The sequence below is a fragment of the Mustela erminea genome, chromosome 5 (assembly GCF_009829155.1).
Source record: "Mustela erminea isolate mMusErm1 chromosome 5, mMusErm1.Pri, whole genome shotgun sequence".
Lineage (NCBI taxonomy): Eukaryota > Metazoa > Chordata > Mammalia > Carnivora > Mustelidae > Mustela > Mustela erminea.
In genome coordinates this window covers 147,662,304-147,684,057 of record NC_045618.1, presented here as the reverse complement: position 1 = coordinate 147,684,057, position 21,754 = coordinate 147,662,304, and the positions used below count along the sequence as shown (strand labels likewise).

The 21,754-nt window shown below is 42.8% G+C and overlaps 1 gene segment (V, D, J or C); it reads left to right on the top strand.

Moving 5' to 3' along the window:
* The first annotated feature begins 9,513 nt into the window (after window positions 1–9,513).
* Window positions 9,514–10,119, top strand: LOC116590254. The segment is given in 2 exon segments: window positions 9,514–9,634; window positions 9,719–10,119. Coding segments are annotated over 2 exon segments (447 nt in total).
* The last annotated feature ends 11,635 nt before the right edge of the window (window positions 10,120–21,754 follow it).

The window sequence follows — 21,754 nt, the reverse complement described above, 5'->3', positions numbered from 1 at the left end:
ACTCAGGGAACATACAAATAGGGCCTTCCCTCTGCTGATTAAAACAGCCCAGCCCTGACCATGCAGCTGGGAGAGGAACCCTAGTACAAGGATTTCCAGGTGTTTCAATCAGTATTCAAGAAAAGACACAGACAACTCACTATGGACTTTGTGCTTCGCTGGGTTTTCCTTATTGCTATTTTAAACAGTAATTCATGGTGAACAAGAGACCTTTAGTATGAGAGTGGATATGAATGAGAGAAATGGGGGGTCTGTGACAATTTCCTGAAAAGGATGTCTTGTGTTCTCAGGTGTCCAGTGTGAGATGCAGCTGGTGGAGTCTGGGAAAGACATGGTGAAGCCTGGGGGATCTTGAGACTCTCCTGTGCAGGCTCTGGATTCACTTTCAGCAGTTACCACATGAGCTGGGTCCACTGGGCTCCAGGGAAGTGGCTGCAGTGGGTCGCATGGTTTAGCAATGATGAAAGTAGCACAAACTACACAGACTCTGTACAATTCAGCATTTCCAGAGACAATGGCAAGAATACACTGTATCTGTACATAAACAGCCTGAGAGCCAAGGACACAGCCATGTATTACTGTGAAACGACACAGTGCAGGGACATCAGTGTGATCCCAGACAGAAACCTCACTGTAGGAGAGGAAAGGGACCACCAGAGGGTGCACACTCTTCACCAATTCTGTCTTTAAGCCCAGGAGAAGATGCAGATGGAGGTTTTGGATAAGTTTCTGGTCAGCATCTGGTGATTCCTCTCCAGAGAACACTTTCCTTCAGGGCCCTCTCTGCAGACATGATTCTGTGCTTACCTCTTCACTATCTGACTTCGAAAATTTGTTCTAAGGGGAAAACAATTATATTAAAATGCACAAAATACAGATTCACTCATGTTGTTTATTCCTGTCCCTAAATATCAATGAATCACAAATACCCTGATGCCCATCAACTGAACCTTTGCAGGAATCCCAGAGGCACTCCGTATGCATCATATGTCCACCCAGATCAACGTGTACACATGATAGAAAAAGCATAAAGTGCATGCTGGACATGAGGCCACAGAGTCATCAACAATCCAATGTAAAAGAATAAATGGTCTTTGGAGGGGGGTGTCAGTCTTAAACAAAGCTCAGGACATCAATGTTAGTGACAACATCAGAAAGCAGTGAAACCCCACCAGGTGTGGTGTGGATGCAGAGCCTGAACATTACACACACACACACACACACACACACACACACACACACACTCACAAGAGTATAAAACCTACATCACTTTGTCTTACTTAGTTTTTCTGCAGCAAATGTGGTCCAAAACAGAAATACAAAGCATACAGGAAGACCTCAAGAAGTAAGAAAAAGCTAAAAGACACCACCTAACATTACACCTGAAGGAGCTAGAGAAAGTGCAGTGACTGAAGCTAAATACAGCAGAAGGAAGAAAATACTAAAGACTAGAGCAGAAGTAAATGATATAAAAACCAAAAACAGCAGAACAGATTTTAAAAATGAAGGTCAATTTCTCTGGGAAAAATAAAATAAAATTGAAAAATCTCTTCCTAGATTTATCAAAAAGAAAAGAGAAAGCCCCAAATAAATAAAATAAGAAATCAGTATGTTTCTCTGTGGAACAGACAGGGTTTTGGAGGGGTAGGGGTCAGGGGATGGGGTAACTTGGGGACGGGTGGTAAGGAGGGCACATGCTGGGAGGATCAGTGGGAGTTATACACAAATAATGAATTGTTGAGCACTGCATCAAAAACTAATGATGTACTATATGGTGGCTAACTGAACATAATGTTAGTAAGAATTTAAGCAGATAATGTTGTGATAAAATAAATAAATAAAGCTACAATTCTAGAATGAACATTCCCCAATCCAAATCCTGAAACTATATTCAAAATTTTCTGTTTAAACTAGAAGTGGCTGTGGGGGATGAGGTAACTGGCCAAAGGGCATTAAGGAGGGCATTTCATGGAATGAGCACTAGCTATTATAGGCAACTGATGAATCACTAAATATACCTCTGAAACCGGTAATGCACTGTGTGTTACCTGAGCTGAATTTAAATTAAAATAATTTAAAGCATAATATAAGAAATCAGTCTGATCGTGTGTGTCATTGAAAGTCCTTGTTTTGAAAAATTCCAGTTGAATTTTCATCAGGATGGCACTGAGAGTACAGTTTGTTCTGGGCAGTATAGATATTTTAACAATGTTTATTCTTCTAATCCATGAGCATGGAATGTTTTTTCATTACTTTGTGATGGAACAAACAATCCTAAACTTTGTATGGAACTAGAAAGCACCCTGAATTGCTAAGGAAATGTTGAAAAAGAAAAACTAGGGGCGCCTGGGTGGCTCAGTGGGTTAAGCCGCTGCCTTCGGCTCAGGTCATGATCTCAGGGTTCTGGGATCGAGCCCAGCATCGGGCTCTCTGCTCGGCAGGGAGCCTGCTTCCTCCTCTCTCTCTCTCTCTCTGCCTACTTGTGATCTCTCTCTGTCAAATAAATAAATAAAATCTTTAAAAAAAAAAAAAAGAAAAAAAAGAAAAAGAAAAACCAAACTGGAGGCATCACGTTTCCTGATTTCAAGATATACTACAAATCTATTGCCACAAAGAGAGCATGGTGCTGGCACAAACACAGTCACATAGACCAATGGAACAGAGACCTGAGTAATGGACCTGCAACTCTACGATCAAATAATCTTCGACAAAGCAGGAAAAAATATCTAATGGAAAAAAGACAATCTCTTCAATAAATGGCGCTGGGAAAATTGGAAAGCTACGTGTAGAAGAATGAAACTTGGCCATTCTCTTACACTGCACACAAAGATGAACTTGAAATGGATAATAGTCCTCAAGTGAGTCAGGAATCTATCAAAATTATAGTAGAGAACATAGGCAGTAACGTCTTTGACATCAGCCACCACAACTTCTTTCAGAACTTGTCTCAAAAAGCAAAGGAAACAAAAGTGAAAGTGAACTCTTGGGACATTGTCAATATCGAAAGTTCTGAACTGCAAAGGAAACAGTCAATAAAACAAAGAGACAAGCAATGGAATGGGAGAAAATATTCACAAATGATCTTAGACAAAGGACTGATATCCAAGATCTATAAAGAACTCCTCAAACTCAACACACACAACACAGATAATCACGTCAAAAAATGGGCGGAAGACATGGACAGACACTTCTCCAAAGAAGACATACAAATGGCTATCAGACACATGAAACAATGTTCATCATCAATAGCCATCAGGAATATTCAAATCAACAGGGAGATTCAAATTAAAACCACATTGAGATATCACCTTACACCAGTTAGAATGGCCAAAATTAGCAAGACAGAAAACAACATGTGTTGGAGGGGATGTGGAGAAAGGGGAACCCTCTTCCACTGTTGGTGGGAATGCAAGTTGGTACAGCCTCTTTGGAGAACAGTGTGGAGATTCCTCAAGAAATTAAAAATAGAACTTCCCTATGACCCTGCCATTGCATTCCTGGGTATTTACCCCAAAGATACAGATGTCATGAAAAGAAGGGCCATCTGTACCCCAATGTTTATAGCAGCAATGGCCATGGTCGCCAAACTGTGGAAAGAACCAAGATGCCCTTCAACGGACGAATGGATAAGGAAGATGTGGTCCATATACACCATGGAGTATTATGCCTCCAACAGAAAGGACGAATACCCAACTTTTGTAGCAACATGGACAGGACTGGAAGAGATTATGCTGCATGAAATAAGTCAAGCAGAGAGAGTCAATTATCATATGCTTTCACTTATTTGTGGAGCATAACAAATAGCATGGAGGACATGGGGAGTTAAAGGTGAAAAGGGAGTTGGGGTAAATTGGAAGGGGAGGTGAACCATGAGAGACTATGGACTCTGAAAAACAATCTGAGGGGTTTGAAGTGGCGGGGAGTTGGAAGGTTGGGGTACCAGGTGGTGGGTACTATAGAGGGCATGGATTGCATGGAGCACTGGGTTTGGTGAAAAAATAATGAATACTGTTATGCCGAAAATAAATAAAAAATAAATTAAAAAAAAAAGACAGGAAACAACGCGTGTTGGAGGGGATGTGGAGAAAGGGAACCCTCTTACATTGTTGGTGGGAATGCAAGTTGTTTCAGCCACATTGGAAAACAGTGTGGAGATTCTGTGGAAATTAAAAATAGAGCTTCCCAATGACCCTGCAATTGCACTACTGGGTATTTAGCACAAAGATACCAAAGAGTGAAAAGAAGGGCCATCTGTACCAATGTTGATAGAAGCAATGACCACAATCCCCAAACTGTGGAAAGAACCAAGATGCCCTTCAACGGACGAATGGACAAGGAAGATGGGGTCCATATACACTATGGAGTATCATGCCTCCATCAGAAAGGGTGAATACCCTACTTTTGTATCCACATGAACAGGAATGGAGGATATTATGCTGAGTGAAATAAGTCAAGGAGAGAGAGAGAGTCGATTATTGTATGGTTTCACTTATTTGTGAAGCATAAGGAATAACACAGAAGACATGGGGAAATGGAGAGGAGAAGTGAGTTGGGGGAAATTGGAGGGGGAGACAAATCATGAGACACTGTGGACTCTGAAAAACAACCTGAGGGTTTTGGAGAGGAGGAGGATGGGAGGTTGGGTGAAGCTGGTGGTGGGTATTATGGAGGGCACGTATTGCATGGAGCACTGGGTGTGGTGCATAAACAATGAACTCCGGAACACTGAAAATAAATTTAAAAAATAAATAAATTTTTAAAATATTTTAATAATCCCAAGAAAAGACAGTAAATCAGGGATTTTATTGTGGGTCAATTGAAAATTTTTGATGGCTCTGCCAAGTCAAAGGCAAAGAATTAGTCTTTCTAATAAGCCTTCCCATTTGTATAGTAGAAGATGAAGGAATGAGCCTTATGGTTGTAAGTAATGAATCATTGGACTATAAAGACTGATGACTAATACCTGCAAGAACTATAAAATCAGTGAATTTTTATTATTTTTATTTATTTATTTATTTTTATTTTTAGTGTAACAGTATTCTTTTTTTTTTTTTCACCACACTCAGTGCTCCATGCAATCCGTGCCCTCTTTAATGCCCACCACCTGGCTCCCCCAACCTCCTACTTCCATGCTCCTTCAAACCCCTCAGATTGTTTTTCAGAGTCCATAGTCTCTCATGGGTTTGAAGCAGCTGGAGGTGGGAGGTTGGGGGAACCAGGTGGTGTGTATTAGAGAGGGCATGGATTGCATGGAGCACTGGGTGTGGTGCAAAAACAAGGAATACTATTATGCTGAAAATAAAAAAAAAATAAATTTTAATTTTAATTTTTAAAAATTAGCAAAAGAGAAAATAAGTTGCCAATAGGTGTAAGGGATAAATAGAGTCCTTGGACAATGGGAATGGAAATACCTAAGAACATGATGCTAATAAAACTATTACAAGTAGGAAGAGAGCTTACCCAAGATCTCAGGTGAAATTTCTCCAGTCCCCAAGGTCACCAGCTGGTTCTGAAGGTCTTGTGTTTGCTGTGTGCACACAGAGACCAGATGCTTCCAGTGGGTCCATGAGAATGCTCAGATTGAGGTGCTGGATGGGAGAAGCCTTCCATCATAACTAACTGATCCTTCGGTTGCTGATATAATTTCCACGTGTGTGTCCTTTACCATCCCCATGTGAAACCCAACATGTGATGGGATGAGGACGTGGAGACTTTGGGAAGGGTGCATCAGGAGGGTAAGGCCTCATTCTGGGAATAGTGACCCTCCTCACAGAAGAAAACTCACACCACGGACACAGGAAGGAATTAAAACTAAGGGGCTACAGAATGCAGATCTTTCTGAGGAGAAAGAGACACTCAGGGACAATGGTGATACCAGGTAGAGGACAAGGACCCTACAACACTTTCCAGACCAAATCCTGGAGAGTCCATCCTGGGCCTCACTCATTTTTTCCTGTATCCTTGCAGTATTGGTCAGTACCTCTCTCTATTCTTCATTGGATTTTCCAGGAACATCTATGAGGCTTCTGACAGCATCAAGGGAGAAAGTGTTGCTTGAGGTATAAGGTGAAGGTGTTGGGAGAGGGGATGACCAGCAGAATGCAGCCCCATGAATGGACACAAAGAAAGCTGTCTGGTGAAGAGTGACTGTCTGGAATCTGGCGAAGCTCTTCAAGCACAGACGGCACTCACCTGTCACTCTACTTCCCTGCCCACCAGGAGATCTGGAGCACAATCAGCTGAGTCAGATAACTTGGCGCTGCTTCTCTTCCACCCCAGTTCTCAGGATTATCTCTCTTGATAATCTCTCCTGAGCCATGGGGTCACCAGGGCTCCCAGTTGCAGGTACAAGATAGTCAGGGGATGAATTCTTATGCCTGTCCTCAGTCCCAGAACCAGCCTCACACATGTTGGTGTTCACACTGTCCAGCAAGACCAAGCATATTTCAGAGTACATTCATTAACAAAACCTCCTGTTTGGTGGGCATGAAGCCAGTATCCAGCCAGGTCTGAGGCACACACACCACTGATCCTGCTGTGTGGTGTGTGCAGCCCAACTGTACAAACCCAGAGTACAGGCTGGAGGATGGGACACTCTTGAAGTCACCACAATCCTCCCCATACCCAGAAGCACAGCTGTCCCTGAAGAAGAACCACGAGGACTTTCTACATACGACATCAAGCTCTTGTGACGAGACAGTTTATCCAAACCAGAAGCAAATGCATCTCCTCCACTGTGGCTTCTTATGTGAATTACCAGCTGTTCTGGAAATGTTAGAAAGACAGGCCAGTTCTTCATGAAGCCCATCTGCACAGGTGAGAAGGTGACTGAATTCTTGGAGGGAGACCCCTATCTCAGAGACCCTTTATTGTCACTCAAGCAGGGGACCCTGACCCAATAAGACAGCATTCCAGATCACCTGTCCCTGCATCATCACCTGCCTTTGTTTAGGAAAGACTGCCCTGTCCAGTGACCTCCAGAGTCCTGTCCTTAGTATCCTGGCTGTGCACACTGGGAAAGGGGACCTCCTGGGGCTGCAGGTCTACTGGGGCCTTCCCCACATGCCAAGGGCTCAGTGATGGCAGCAATGACAGGGTGGGTGAGCCCAGGAATGACCCTCTGAGGAGCAAGCATGGGCTCTTCTGTCCACAGCATCTGCAGGGTCCCAGGTGCTGGAAGAACACAAAAAACCCAACGTGCATGCACTTCCCAGTCTCTGCTTGAATTCTTTGCTTTTGTTGTGTCGTCATGAATGGAGGCACACACCTGGTCCCAGCATCAAGGGGAGGGCACTGTCCATGTGCTGTGTACAGGGAAAAGGGAAAATTGGATCCCTACTGCTAATATCAGCTACAGCATCGGTGCATGTTATTGGATAGTGGGTGTGGAGCAGACTGTGAGCTACATGTGTGGGCATGAGCACATACAATCAGACGTAACCTTCAATCCCAGAAACCTAAAGGAGATAAGAGACCCCACCCCAATATCCCCCAGAGTTTATGGACTCCCAATGAGTACAGACTATGTCAGTGCAGCTGGGGGCTCCAAGGAAGGGGCTCCCAGGTGGGTTCTGAGATCCCTTGCTTGGGGTCTCCCTGTAGAGTGTGCAGGTCTTGTAAGGCCATCTCACTATTACGGGAGATGTTATCAGAGCACATGGTGTCCCAGGAAGAGCTCCCTGAAAGCACAGCACACACATTGTAGGGGCAGAACGTTTTACCACATTCTTTTCTAGGACCAACTGCTTTAACAATTAAATTGACATAAGAAAACCAGAGCATAATGAATTTAATTTTGCATTTATTTTATTTTCATTGTTATTTTTATTTTTTTTCTTTCAAAAGCAGACTTGGTTTCTTAAATTTTTATTTATTTTTTTAAATTTCTTTTCAGTTTTTTATTATGTTATGTTAGTCACTATGCAGTACATTATTAGTTTTGATGCAGTGTTCCAACACTCATTGTTTACATATAACACACAGGGTTCCATGCAATACATGACCTCCTTCATGCCCATCATTGGGCTGAACCATCCCCTTAACCCCCTCCCCTCTAAAACCCTCAGATTGTTTCCCGAAGTCCACAGTTCTCACGGTTCATCACCCTTTCCGATCCGACCCCCCTTCACTTGTCAATTCCTTCTCCTAATGTCCACCATCGTGACATTCACGATGTTCCACAAGTGAGTTAAACCATACAATAATTGACTTTCGCTGCTTGACTTATTTCACACAATATAATCTCCTCCAGTCCCGTCCACACTGATAAAAAGTTGGGTATTCATACTTTCTGATGGTTGAGTAATATTCCATTGTATATATGGACCACATCTTCTTTATCCATACATCATGTCTCTTTCCACTCTGGACATTGCTGCTATAAACATTGGGGTACAGATGCCCCTTCTTTTCACTACATCTGTATCTTTGGTGTAAATACCTAGCAGTGCAATAAGAGTCATACAAATGTAAGACACAAAGATGTGAGGAAAGCAGAAAACTCTTAAACCTTTTGAAAGATCAACAGTAAATTTGTGAAGAATGATAATAAAAAGAAGCATGGGAAATAATTTTGGAAAGAAATAAGGTTTGTTTGTAAAGCATCCGGGTTCTTAAAGTCCTAATTCTGGTGGTAAGGACATCTCTCTCGTTCTGGTACAGAGAGGGAGCCTTTCCCATTGGACACTTATCTTCAGGCTTCAGGGTCACAGGGACCTGACAGGATGCATGGGTTATCTCAAGATAGCCCTTAATTCCAGAGGCACATGTGGGGTGACATTTTCTGCTTCCATTTGCCATGTAATACTGGAGTAGAGACATTGCAGTAAATACTCCATGAGCCCAGACTGCGTCCTTCCCTGCAGGACAGGGTCTGGACTGCATGGGGTGCTCAGGACCACCCAACGTAGGGCTGCTGACCCAGGAACGGGTACCCAGGGCTCTGGGGACATCTTTTCTCTCAGAATTCAGGGTTTCCTTTTGCAGAAAACAATGTAACATATAAGTAGGACAGGGAAAGCTAAAGGGTGTGAAGATACCCTGTTCTATCGGTAGTACTTACCAAACTCAAGGCAATGAGAAGATAATTGAAGAGGATGATATCCCAGGACATTTAGATGTCTTAATTTTAAAGAGATGGAGGAATGAATGCACTTATAAGCTCATGGATGGAGCATTTTGGAGACACACTGATCCACAAGTAAGTTATTCAGATAGCAGAGCCAAGAACAGGTTCAGGGTGTTTCTCTGTGTTTTCAAGGTGGGGTTGCATGAGGGGCATTTCCTGGGCTTTTATTCATTCGGTGGAGAAGCTCTGTCTAAACACAGTTCAGGGAGCTGCAGGGTACCCATGTATTCAAACAAGGATTAGGACTTGGGTCCTCACCATGTGACTGAACTCAGGCCCTGTGATGTCTATCTGCTACTTCTTTTGATGGGTCTGGTCTTGAGTATGAAATACTATTCCTTATGAATATGCAAATAGTCCAAGCTGCGTCATGGTAAGTAGGGGAATATCTGTGCACTGAGAGCGTCACCCAACAACTGCACCCTCCACTACAGAATCCTCTGAGAGCACAGCCAGTCACCATGACCTGGAGCTGGATAATCCTCTTCTTGGTGGCCCTGGCTACAGGTAAGTGACTCCCAGTCTCTGGGCTGAGGAGGAGAAAAAGGCCAACCAAAGATGAATTCCTCCCCACCTGCTCTCTCTCCACAGGTGTGTATGCCCAGGTCCGTCTGTTACAGTCCGGGGCTGAGGTGAGGAACCCTGGATCATCTGTGAAGGTCTCCTGTGAGGCATCTGGGTACACATTCACTGACTACTATATGCACTGGGTGCGACAGGCCCCAGAACGAGGGCTTGAGTGGATGGGACGAATGGACCCTGAAGATGGTGCCACAAATATTGCACAGAAATACCAAGCTAGGGTCACACTTACGGCAGACACATCCACAAACACGGCCTACATGGAACTGAGAAGTCTGAGGCCTGAGGACACAGCTGTGTATTACTGTGCAAGACACAGTGTGAGAACCCACATCCTGCATGTGTCAGAAACCATGAGAAGGGACGGCTTTGTTGGTGGGTTGAGGCGGAAGGGGACAGAGTATGCCTGACTTCCTCATACAAATGAGTCAGAAGTTTGGGATAAAAATAATGCTTTTGTGTGCACACCAACCTCTGTAGAAAGATTGGAGGATTCCAGAAACGCTGTAGAAAGATAAGGCTTAAATACTTTGCATCTAATTTTTTTCTTTTTAGTTTTTTCAGAGGGATATTTGCAACCTCTATGTGGATGGAGGGAATGTCTGTCAAAGCATCATTTGGGAAGATTATGAGGAGGCAGGCTGCAGAGTACAGGAATGTAGCTCAGTCCCTAACAAGTTCTGAATGTCTTCCTCTATTTTTGAAATATGACCATGTGCTTGGTGAAAAGAAATGATATGAAATGGAGGGTTTCTATGGATGAATGTCTATGCCCCAACTCCACTGAGCATCACACACAGTACATTCTGGTAAGAGACTTATGAACTCGTGGTCACAAGTCATGGTCTGACAGATGTGCCAAGTTCAAGCTCACTCTACAGCAGCTCCTCATCCTTGCAGTCCACCTTTCAGTGCTGAGTGCAGAGGCTCCTACCCAAGGACTGCTGCCTGAAAGAGTCCCTGTCCCTGGGGTAGTTATGCAGAACAGGAGCTGCAGGGGGAGATGTTTGTAAGACTCGCTACCTGCCCTGCAGTATTTACTGTGATCACTGGATCCTGGTACCACACACAGGGCTCAGGACTACACATGTTTGATGTCCTACTGCCTGGAAGTCTACAAGAAATCAAATCCACTAGGATACACTCAGTGCTGGGAGGGATACACCCCTGCAGGAGCTCTGGGGTTGAGTCTATTTTTCTAGGTTTCCAGAGCTTCACCCCTTGTATTTTCAGACTCATGACTCCTTACTCAAACCGACCAGCAAGAAGACCATTGATTATCTATGGTCACATGACTCAACTCTTCTACTGGGGCCTAGCCTTCCTCTGTTGCCTCTCAAAAGAGCACTTGACGTGACATTAGGAACCACCCAGTTTCTCCTGAAAGGAAGTTCTGCTATTTTACTTAAGTATAGTTGACAGACATTGTTACATGTTTCTGAAGGACGACACAGTGACTGGACAAGATTATATGGTGTGCTGTGCTCATCACAGGGGTATCTATTACCAGGGAAATATTTGAATCTTAAGGTCTCTATGTTAATGAAATAAGGCAAAGTCTCATTCATCTTATAAGAGAACCCTCACAATTTCTAGTCATTATCAAGCCACCACAGTCGACCATCAGGACTCCAAGCTCCACATCCGTCCCGTATACCCATACATTTATCACATCCCTACAGCCCCCAAAGCCTCAGTCTAGTAATGCATAAACTCCAGTTCAACATCTATGTATCCTCACCCAAAATCCCCACATCTCATCATCTAAAACACATACAGGCAGCACTCTGAGTGGAAATCCATCCTGGGAAATTCTCCTCTTAACCTGAGGACCCACGATACTCAAAAATACATTATATCTTTCCAAAATGTCTGGTTCAGCCAACAAGGAACATCAGTTGGAGACACTCCCATTGCATGGATCACATAGAGGGACTAAAGGGATTAACAGTTGTTTTTATGAACAACTGGGAAACAATTAGTTTCTGAGGCCTGAGATTCTCTGTAGTAGAGAACTCTACACTGGGTCTATGGCTCTGCATCTCGGGTCAATTTTCCTTTTTCAGGATCTGTGCCAGTGTGAGACTATGCCTGCTTTCACTGGAATGCTCCCTGTTAAGAGAATCTGGGGAGCCATTGGCCACTTTTCACCTTGTCCTCTCTTCCCATTCAGCCCTAGGTGGGAATGACCATACCTCTCCAACTTTGTCAAAACTGTGTGGGACTCTGTTGCATGAGGGAGTCATTGCAGCTAGATAAGATCATGCCACAGCAACACTACAAAACTGATAATAATCACGTTTATTGAAGATTCAGATTTCCTGATTTTCACAAATTTGTGGAGCTTAGATTGGCCAGCATGGATGTTCATATGTATCACTGGTACTATTCCAGAAATGTCCAGTGTCTTCATGTCATTTTACCTAGTGCTAATAACAATATGATTGGAGGAATTCTCCAGGACTTGACAAGAAAGGGGAACATCTCTAGTGTAGATGTGGGGTGAGGTTGGGGGTGAACATGAAGCCAGCCAGCGACTCCTCAGGGCACCCTCCACAACACCTAAACAGCACCCCTATTCAGTCATGGGTCCTCTGTGTCTCACGGGGCCAGCTGTCCATATCAAGGCCCCATATCCATGGACTTTTGCGAAGGGAATGTAGATTCATTGCACATGGCTCAAGAAGATGTCTGTTTACACAGTATATGAAAATGACCTGTGCATTGACCCTGTATTACTGAACATTTTCCTCCCTCTCTGCCTGGGTGGCTCGGTGGGTTGGGCCTCTGCCTTTGGCTCCGATCGTGGTCTTGGGGGTCCTGGGATCAGGCACCGCTTTGGACTCTGCTCAGCGGGGGTCCTGCTTCCCCCTCTCTCTATGCCTGCCTCTCTGCCTACTTCTGATCTCTCTCTCTCTCTCTCTCTCTATATATATATATGTTAAATAAATAAATGAAATATTTATAAAATTTAAAAAAGCAAGCTAGGTCAAGAGCCTTGGAATAGCTTCCTGTTATCTGCCGGCTCACATCTCTGCCTCTGTAGCTATGATGAGCACCTTCTTCCACTCCTGTTCTCTCAGTTCTGAAAGAGGGGGTGTCCCAACGAGAGCTGGAGATGAATAGCCACAGCAAAGGGCTCACTGCTACTCCATGAGAGACTCACATCCATCCCATGCTGAAGGACTTGTATAACCCCACAGGTATCAGACCCTTGGTGAAGACACAAGCCTTCCCAAATCCACCTTCCATAGTCAAAAAGGTAAGCACTGGGTTTAAGGTAGTGACAAAGGCAGTGACTCCTGGTCCAGGTTGGGCATCCTGTGTTCCACATTCATGCTTCTGGTCTTTACTTTCTGTGAGTGCTCAGGTCAAGGGCTCACTCAGGGAAGAGGATTTCTGCCCCATTGTAAAGTGCCTTCACTATCTTCTTGTTCTTTCTTCACAGGTGTTCCACCCCAGGTCTTCCTGCAGGATTCTGGTTCTGGGTAAGTGAATCTCAGAGAGTCCCTTATTACTCACCTGCCTCTTCTCGGGTTCTCACTGAGCACTTCTTATCCTAGATCCATCAGCTTCTGGGAAGGGACTGGGGTGGATCCCAATATCTGCTGGGACAACGTTAAGTAATACAATCTATCTCTAAGGAGCTAACTTATAATTTCCAAGGACCCCTCTGAACAGCAGGGGATCCTGACAATGACCAGCATGGAAACTTCCCACCCAGTCATTTATTACCATGTATGGAGGATGCAGAGACATAGCTCAGGTGGTTCCTTGACAAGATCTACCACAGGCCCTCCCCTGAGCCCCACTTCTGCAGAACTGGAAATTGTGGACAGATGGAATTTCCTGCCAGGCCTGAATTTCCTATCCTAAATTCGCTGTCTCAGAGTCCTGACTTCCTTTTTCTTTTATTTTTTTAATTTATTTTTATTTATTTTCAGCATAACAGTATTCATTATTTTTGCACCACACCCAGTGCTCCATGCAATCCATGCCCTCTATAATACCCACCACCTGGTACCCCGACCTCCCACCCCCCCCCTTCAAAACCCTCAGATTGTTTTCAGAGTCCATAGTCTCTCATGGTTCACCTCACCTTCCAATTTCCCCCAACTCCCTTCTCCTCTCTAACTCCCCATGTCCTCCATGCTATTTGCTATGCTCCACAAATAAGTGAAACCAAGTGATAGTTGACTCGATCTGCTTGACTTATTTCATCCTTTCTGATGGAGGCATAATATCCCATTAAAAATAGAGTTACCTGATCCTTTCCTTCTTTGACTAGGTTTGCTCATAGGTAACAGGTTTTTTCATGCTATTTTAAGTGAATAGATTACCTAATTTTTCTCAATCATACTTTTAATGCATAGAGATGCAACTGATTTCTGTGCATTGATTTGTATCCTGATTCTTTATGTGTAAAACCCAAAAGACTCCACCCCAAAATTGTTGAATCTTTATTTAGGATTACATAAATGATATGATGAGATGACAAAAATGACTTTTTCAAATTCTCCATCCAACTAAAGTTAACACTGATTATTTTTCATTATTATATATTTTTAATTAAATTAATTTATATATTTACAGAAAAACAGTATTCATGATTTTTGCACCACACCCAGTGCTCCATGCAATCCATGCCCTCTATAATACCCACCACCTGGTACCCCGACCTCCCACCCCCCCGCCCCTTCAAACCCCTCAGATTGTTTTCAGAGTCCATAGTCTCTCATGGTTCACCTCCCCTTCCAATTTCCCACAACTCCCTTCTCCTCTCCATCTCTCCTTGTCCTCCCCAGTCCTTTGACATTCATTATCAACAGGCCCTTTGCAAACAGGCAAAAACCATCCATATAAATCAGCCATTCAAAGACTCCTTCACTCAATGTAGCATAATAAAAATTAAATTAGTTGAGGGAAATTGGAAGGGGAGGTGAACCATGAGAGACTATGGACTTTTAAAAACAATCTGAGGGGTTTTAAGTGGCGGGGGGGCGGGAGGTTGGGGTACCAGGTGGTGTCCTAGAGAGGGCACGGATTGCATGGAGCACTAGGTGTGGTGAAAAAATAATGAATACTGTTTTTTCTTAAAATAAATAAATTAATTTAATTAAAAAAAGAATGCAACTGATTTCTGTACATTGATTTTGTTTCCTACCACATTACTGAAATGCTGTATGAGTTCTAGTAATTTGGGGCTGGACTCCTTCTTACTTTCCACATAAAGTATCATGTCTTCCATGAAGAGAGAAAGTTTTATTTCTTCATTGTTGATTTGAATACCTTTTATTTCTTTTCATTTTCCAATTGCTGTTGCTAGGACTTCTAATAATATTCCAAACAAGAGTGATGAGTGTGGGAATCCTTGTCATGTTCCTGATCTGAAAGGGATGGCTGTCAGGTTGCCCCACTAAGTATGATATTTGCTGTGTGTTTTTCATAGTTAGATTTTCTGAAGTTGAAGTATATTCCCTATATCCCCATAGTTTGAAGCATTTTAATCAGGAAGAGATGCTGTATTCTGTCAAATGCTTTTTTCTGCATCAATGGAGAGGACCATGTGGTTCTTCTCTCATTGATTTGTTCCAACATATTAATTTATTTGATAATGTTGAACCACTCTTGCATCCCAGGGATGAATCTTACCTATAACTGTCCCTCATAACAATGTATTACTTAAAATATAATGCATGAGAAATTATACTAGTTACCAGCACTGTTTATTGAAAAGACTGTCTTTTCCCACTGGATATTTTTTCCTGCTTTATCAAAGATTATTGGATCATATACCCAGACTGAAAATGAAGGGATGGAGAAGCATATTTCATGCCAATGGGCCTCAAAACAAAGTGTGGTAGTGGTTCTCATATGAGATAGATTAGATTTTAAACTAAAGACTGTAGTCAGAAATAAAGAAGGATACTACATCATTCTTTTTTTGAGTGATTTTTTAAATTTATTTTCAGCATAACAGTATTCATTATTTTTGCACCACACCCAGTGATCCATGAAATCCGTGTCCTCTATAATACCCACCACCTGGTACCACGACCTCCCACCCCCGCCGCTTCAAAACCCTCAGATTGTTTTTCAGAGTCCATAGTCTCTCATGGTTCACCTCCCCTTCCAATTTCCCCCAAATCCCTTCTCCTCTCCATCTCCCCTTGTCCTCTGTGTTATTTCTTATGCTCCACAAATAAGTAAAACCATATGATAATTGACTCTCTCTGCTTGACTTATTTCAGTTAGCATCATCTGTTCCAGGCCTGTCCATGTTGCTACAAAAGTTGAGTATTCGTCCTTTCTGATGGAGGCATAATACTCCATAGTGTATATGGACCACATCTTCCTCATCCATTCGTCCATTGAAGGGCATCTTGGTTCTTTCCACAGTTTGGCAACCATGCCATTGCTGATACTACATCATTCTTAAATGGTCTATCCACCAAGAAGATCTAACAATTGTAAATATTTATGCCCCCAATACAGGAGCGGGCAACTACTTAAGACAACAGTTAATCAAGATAAAGAGTCATATTGATAAGAACACATTATCTGTAGGGAAACTTAACACACCTCTCTCAGTAATAGACAGATCATCCAAGCATAAAATCAATAAGGAAACAAGAGCATTGAATGACACATTGGACCAGATTGACCTCAACAATATATACAGAACTTTTCTCCCTAAAACAACAGAATACTCATTCTTCTCAAGTGCACATGGAACTTTTTCCAGAATAGACCACATACTGGGTCATAAATTAGGACTCAATCAATACCAAAAGACTGAGAATATTCCCTGCATATTCTCAGACCACAATGACTTGAAACTGGAGCTTAACCACAAGAAAAAGTTGTGTTTTTTTCTGAAAAATAAAATAAGATGAGGGGAGAATTAAGACATATAAATTGAGGACTTGTCATAAGGAATGCTTCATAAATAAAATATATATCACAAATAAATAAAATATATATAAATAAAAAAGGAAAAATAGAAAAAAATAAGTACATGTATTTATAAAAATTAAACTTAAAAATATAAAGAGAAAGTAATGTATAAAGTAAAGAAAGATGTTTCAGAAAATAAATCAGAAATAAAAAGAAAGAAAGCAAAGCTCACTTCCTTAGGAACTGAAAGGGTGCCACACTTTATGATCATTAAACTTGGTGAGATGGAATTGTCCTGTGGATCTTCTGGGGGAGGTGCCTGCTGTGATTATTCTCAGCAGTTTTGTCCTCATGGAAATGCACATCTTGGGAGCTGGTGACAGGGCTTGGTGTAAGCAGTTGTGCCCTCCACTAGGTGCCACTGTTTTGCTTCCTGATGGCACTCATGGGTAGGTTGAATATGGCATCTGCTCTCTAGGCAGGGGTTGAAATTTCACATACACCCCACTCTTTAGTGAGCCCTCACAGAAGAGCAATCAACCCCTTTCTCTCCAATGTTTCCATCTGAAACCCATGTTCACCCTACCTTTGTCTCAGCTGCTGTATCTCAGGCATGTGACTGAGTTTCAAAACGTCAAAATTAGGAACCGCTATGGTGTGGACCCATGCTATTCCTCCAGGGGAGAGTCTCATATCTTTTTCCATTTGCCCATGACCAAATGGGAAGAGGAAAGACATCCCACAACCAGATTGTGGTTCACCGTTTTTGGCAAATCAGAGCAGAAAGCCTGCACTTAGACTCACTGTTCAACAGGGTTCCAGGCTCTTCGCCTAGCATCCGTGCATCACAATGGTGCCACACATTCTTCTTGTGACTCAGCAGACCTCAGACTCTGGAATTCTGCCCCACTTTGCCACTTCAGCACCTTTATGCCAGCCACATCCCCACAGAAGCACACTTCTAAAAGTTCAGATTTTGTGCTCTGCTGCTACAATACACCGTGGTAGCTTCCAGAAGCAGGCTACATCCCTGATGTCACCCCCACAGCTTTATCTGTCCCAAGACAACTCTCTGTACCTGCTATACAACAAAAGGAGGTTGGTTTACTATTTGAAGACTTGTGGGTTTTGTTCTCTCAGACCTCTGATTGACTTCTTGGCTGCTCAGAATGGCTTGATGACTATCTAGCTGTGTTCCAGAAATCCAATCTAGGGACTCCTTCTCCTCTGCCATGCTAACTACTCCATCCCACATTTTCTAGTAGCAATGAGGGTGTGATAAATCCCTTCTTCTGTATATGCTAAAGCTCAAAGTTGAAATCTAGTGTTTTATTTCAGAATATCCTAATTTATTTCTCTCTTTGCTCTGATCCCTTTGTCTTATGGTTCAATTGCTCTTTGAATAAGCAATTCAATTAAATATTATGCAATTGTTGTATTATTTTGTATTAATGGTTGACATATGTTTTCCACCTACATAACCTCATTCACTAGAAGACTCAGAGAGGAATGCACCTCCTGGCAGTGATCCCGGGGCTATGAGCAAGTTATTAAGGATGCACTCCAAGGAAAAGAATTGCGGGAATATTACTAGCACCACTCCATATCTCTGTGCAGTGAACACAGGTGCATTTTGGATGGCATGGCCAGTTTGCATTATTCCTGATGCACGAGATCCATTCAGGGATGGAAACTGGAGGATGTGGAGACAGAACAGAGGTCCTGTAGTCATTCAGCAAGGTCAAAGGGTCTGAGCTGAGAAAAGGAATACAGAGGTAAATCAGAGCTGCAACTTGAAATTGAATTGGAATTGAATTTCCCTGCCACGTTTGTTGTCAAAAGTTCCTGTAAATCCTTCAAAGAGGTTGAACGGTAGCATTTATTTATTTATTATTTACTTATTTATTTACCAATCCCATTAGGATGAATTTACTAATTGAAAGTCAAAAGACGTGGAAAACTGAAAAAAAAAATTAAAATTTTTTTAAATTTTTTATTTCTTTTCAGCATAACAGTATTCATTATTTTTGCACCACACCTAGTGCTCCATGCAATCCATGCCCTCTCTAATACCCACCACCTGGTACCCCAACCTCCCACCCCCCGCCGCTTCAAAACCCTCAGGCTGTTTTTAAGAGTCCATAGTCTCTTATGGTTCACCTCCCCTTCCAATTTTGCTCAACTCCCTTCTCCTCTCCATGTCCCCGTGTCCTCCATGCTATTTGTTATGCTCCACAAATAAGTGAAACCATATGATAATTGACTCTCTCTGCTTGACTTATTTCACTACACTTTGTGCAGTTAGAACCAAATAAATATTAGTTAATGAATTACACAAACAGATATGTAACTGTACACTAGACTTCTGGGTAAAGAATAAAGGATCTTCATTTTGTATTCATTTTGGGTCTTCAGAATGGTCGGGGTCTGGAAATCTTGTCTTTTTTTTTTTTTTTTTTTGTCCTCATCACTGAGACTACAATGGCCTCACCATAACATTCACTGCATGAACTAGTGGAAAGAATGTCCGATAGTTTGACTACCTTATTTGGTGCCTAGATCCGGCCTAGGCAGAATATGGATGATGTTCTGTTCCCACGCACAAGAATAGATACATGTAAAGAGTAAAGCTCATAAGCAACAGACAGTCTGCAGTAAAACCACTCTTCAACATGGGCTGAATGAATTCTGCACCAGTGACACACAGTGCAGAGGTGACGAAGATAACTCTTGTCTTTGAGGACTAAGAAAGTTGTAGGTATCTCTGCTTCTACCTGCTTGTGAACAAGTACTATGGTGGTATACGTGTTCTGAGGGAGATGCCCACAGGGAACATTGGGATCCATGAAGAAGTAAGTGATCATCTTACTTGGGGAGGCCGCATGGTCAAGGAAGAACTAGGCCTTATGAGAAAGATTTGAACTGAGCTGAAACATGTCTCAGGATGATGTCTATCAGATTAGATAAAGCACATTGAGGGAAGAAGGCACAGGCTGTGTAAGGCCAAGCACACATGGTTGCTTTCCTGAGAGGATACTGGGAGGAAGTTAACAAAATGGGGAAGGACAGGAAACCCTTATAGCACATGCTCCTCTATGGACAGAACATGTGCTTTCCAACACTCATGGACACTCCTCTCAAATTACTCATTTCCCCCTAAAAAGGTGACCAATAAAGGGGATTACGAGAATTGAAAACATTGGGAGGAAAAAATCAGAGAAGGGAATCAACTATCTGACTCCCACTCCAGTTTATGGGAGGACTGATGCATGTGTGTAGTGCACGGTGTTCCCTGTGATTGTCACCAGTTACAAGGAAGAATGTGGCTTCACAACAGTTCTGTCCCAAAGCATGACATGGCTGCTGGGAGGCTCCATGTGGGGCAACACAGTCTTCTTCCTGGTTGTGCAGTTCTGAGGCATTCCCATTGGAATTCCACTTTTTTGTTCTAAATACACTTTGGACAAAGAAATGGACAGAATCTGAAACAGAGATCCTGTTTTCAGGAAAGCATAATGGTTCTTATTTTCTGATCAAAATAGAAAACCAGGAGGGTGGCAGAGTAGCAATAAATTTGCACTGTTTTGATAGAGACTACATTCTAGTCACAGTTAATACCTACAGACAAGGTCCACAAAGGCTCAAAGTAAGTTATGTACCTGGAGTCAGCAGAAGACACACATGTCTCAAGCCTCCTACTGAGCCTCAGTAATGCAGGAAAACAATTCTCAAAAAAAAAAAAAAACAAACAAAAACTGAGATTTCACACATGTCAGGTACACTCTGTGGGGGTGTGGGCACGTGTGGCTGCAGAAATGGGTCATCTCCATGCACTGGTGACAAGGGAAGAAGGCTCCTGGTTTGTGGCAAAGAGTAGCTGTTGTTCCCAGGTGGTGACTGCAGCTCACAGCTGAGGTTAGCAGTGGAGCTGAGTGGAGAATGTGGGAGTTATGGGCATAGTCAGAGGCTGGCCACTTGACATGACATCCACAGGCCAGTGCCTGAGTGTCAGATTTGTTCCTGCACAGGTTTCTTCTGCAGCAGGGCAGCTCCTCCCATGCTGTGCTTCCTCCTGGTGCCTCACGTCTTCCATGGACAGGTCTTTCCGAGCTTCTAACTCAAACTTCTCTGGTCTACCTCTTGCTGCCTTTAGTTCTCTTCTCCACAGCCAGCAGAATCAGTTCCTGAACAACAAGGGAGTTCTTCTCTTCTTTGGAACAAAGTACTCCTGGGTCAAGAGGGTGTGTGGATGAGGCTGAAGCAAGTGGCTTCTGTCTGCTCTTTCAGATCTTCCTCCAGCTGGTGCTTCCAACTGCTGCCTTCAGAGCTGTCAGTCATTAAAACCAGCGATTCCTGATACAGACAGCAAGATGACTGTATCCACAAGGATCAGTTCTGGGTAAAAGAAGCCCTAGAGAGAAAGTACATAGAGTACAATGTCCCATTTATGAACTCTACAGAATTAAAGCTAGTATAAGGTGACCTGAGAAAGAACAATAGCTATGTAGGGACAGGGTAAACAAGGGAAAGAGAAGAAGAAATTCCAGGGGGAAATGCTGGAAGTTTTAGAGAGAATTGATGCACTCACTCTCAATAATGTTGATTGTGACTCCTGTGTTTATCATACCACACACTCCATATGTGGGCCATTGATCTTGTGTCAAGTATACACATCAAACTTATTATAGGTCATAACAAAGGTGATTCTGGAGGGACGCAGAGGGAGTGAATGTTAAAGACATGAAAACACACCTACAAAATGCTGATTTTCTCTGTATTTATGATAAAGTATACAATAAGCAAAATCAATCCATCTCCATAACAGGATGGGTTCCACATTCCTCATAGCCTGACACTCTGTCCTGCAGATGATTCACAGTTGGGAGCAGCACCTCCTGTGGGGGAAGTACTGACCTGGATCCTGGGGTCATTCTCACCCCATATATATTCATGGACACCTCACAAACCAAGTATACCTACTGGAAGTTTATATAATAAAAAAAATGCTTTTTTTTTTTTTCAAAATTGGTCATTAGCACTAAATTAAAGGCATTCACAACTGCTTGGGTCACTGCATCTCTGTCAGAATAGATAACCAAGCTGAATATATAGCCAGAGGACATGCCAATAAGTCCTTCCTTCTGCTGA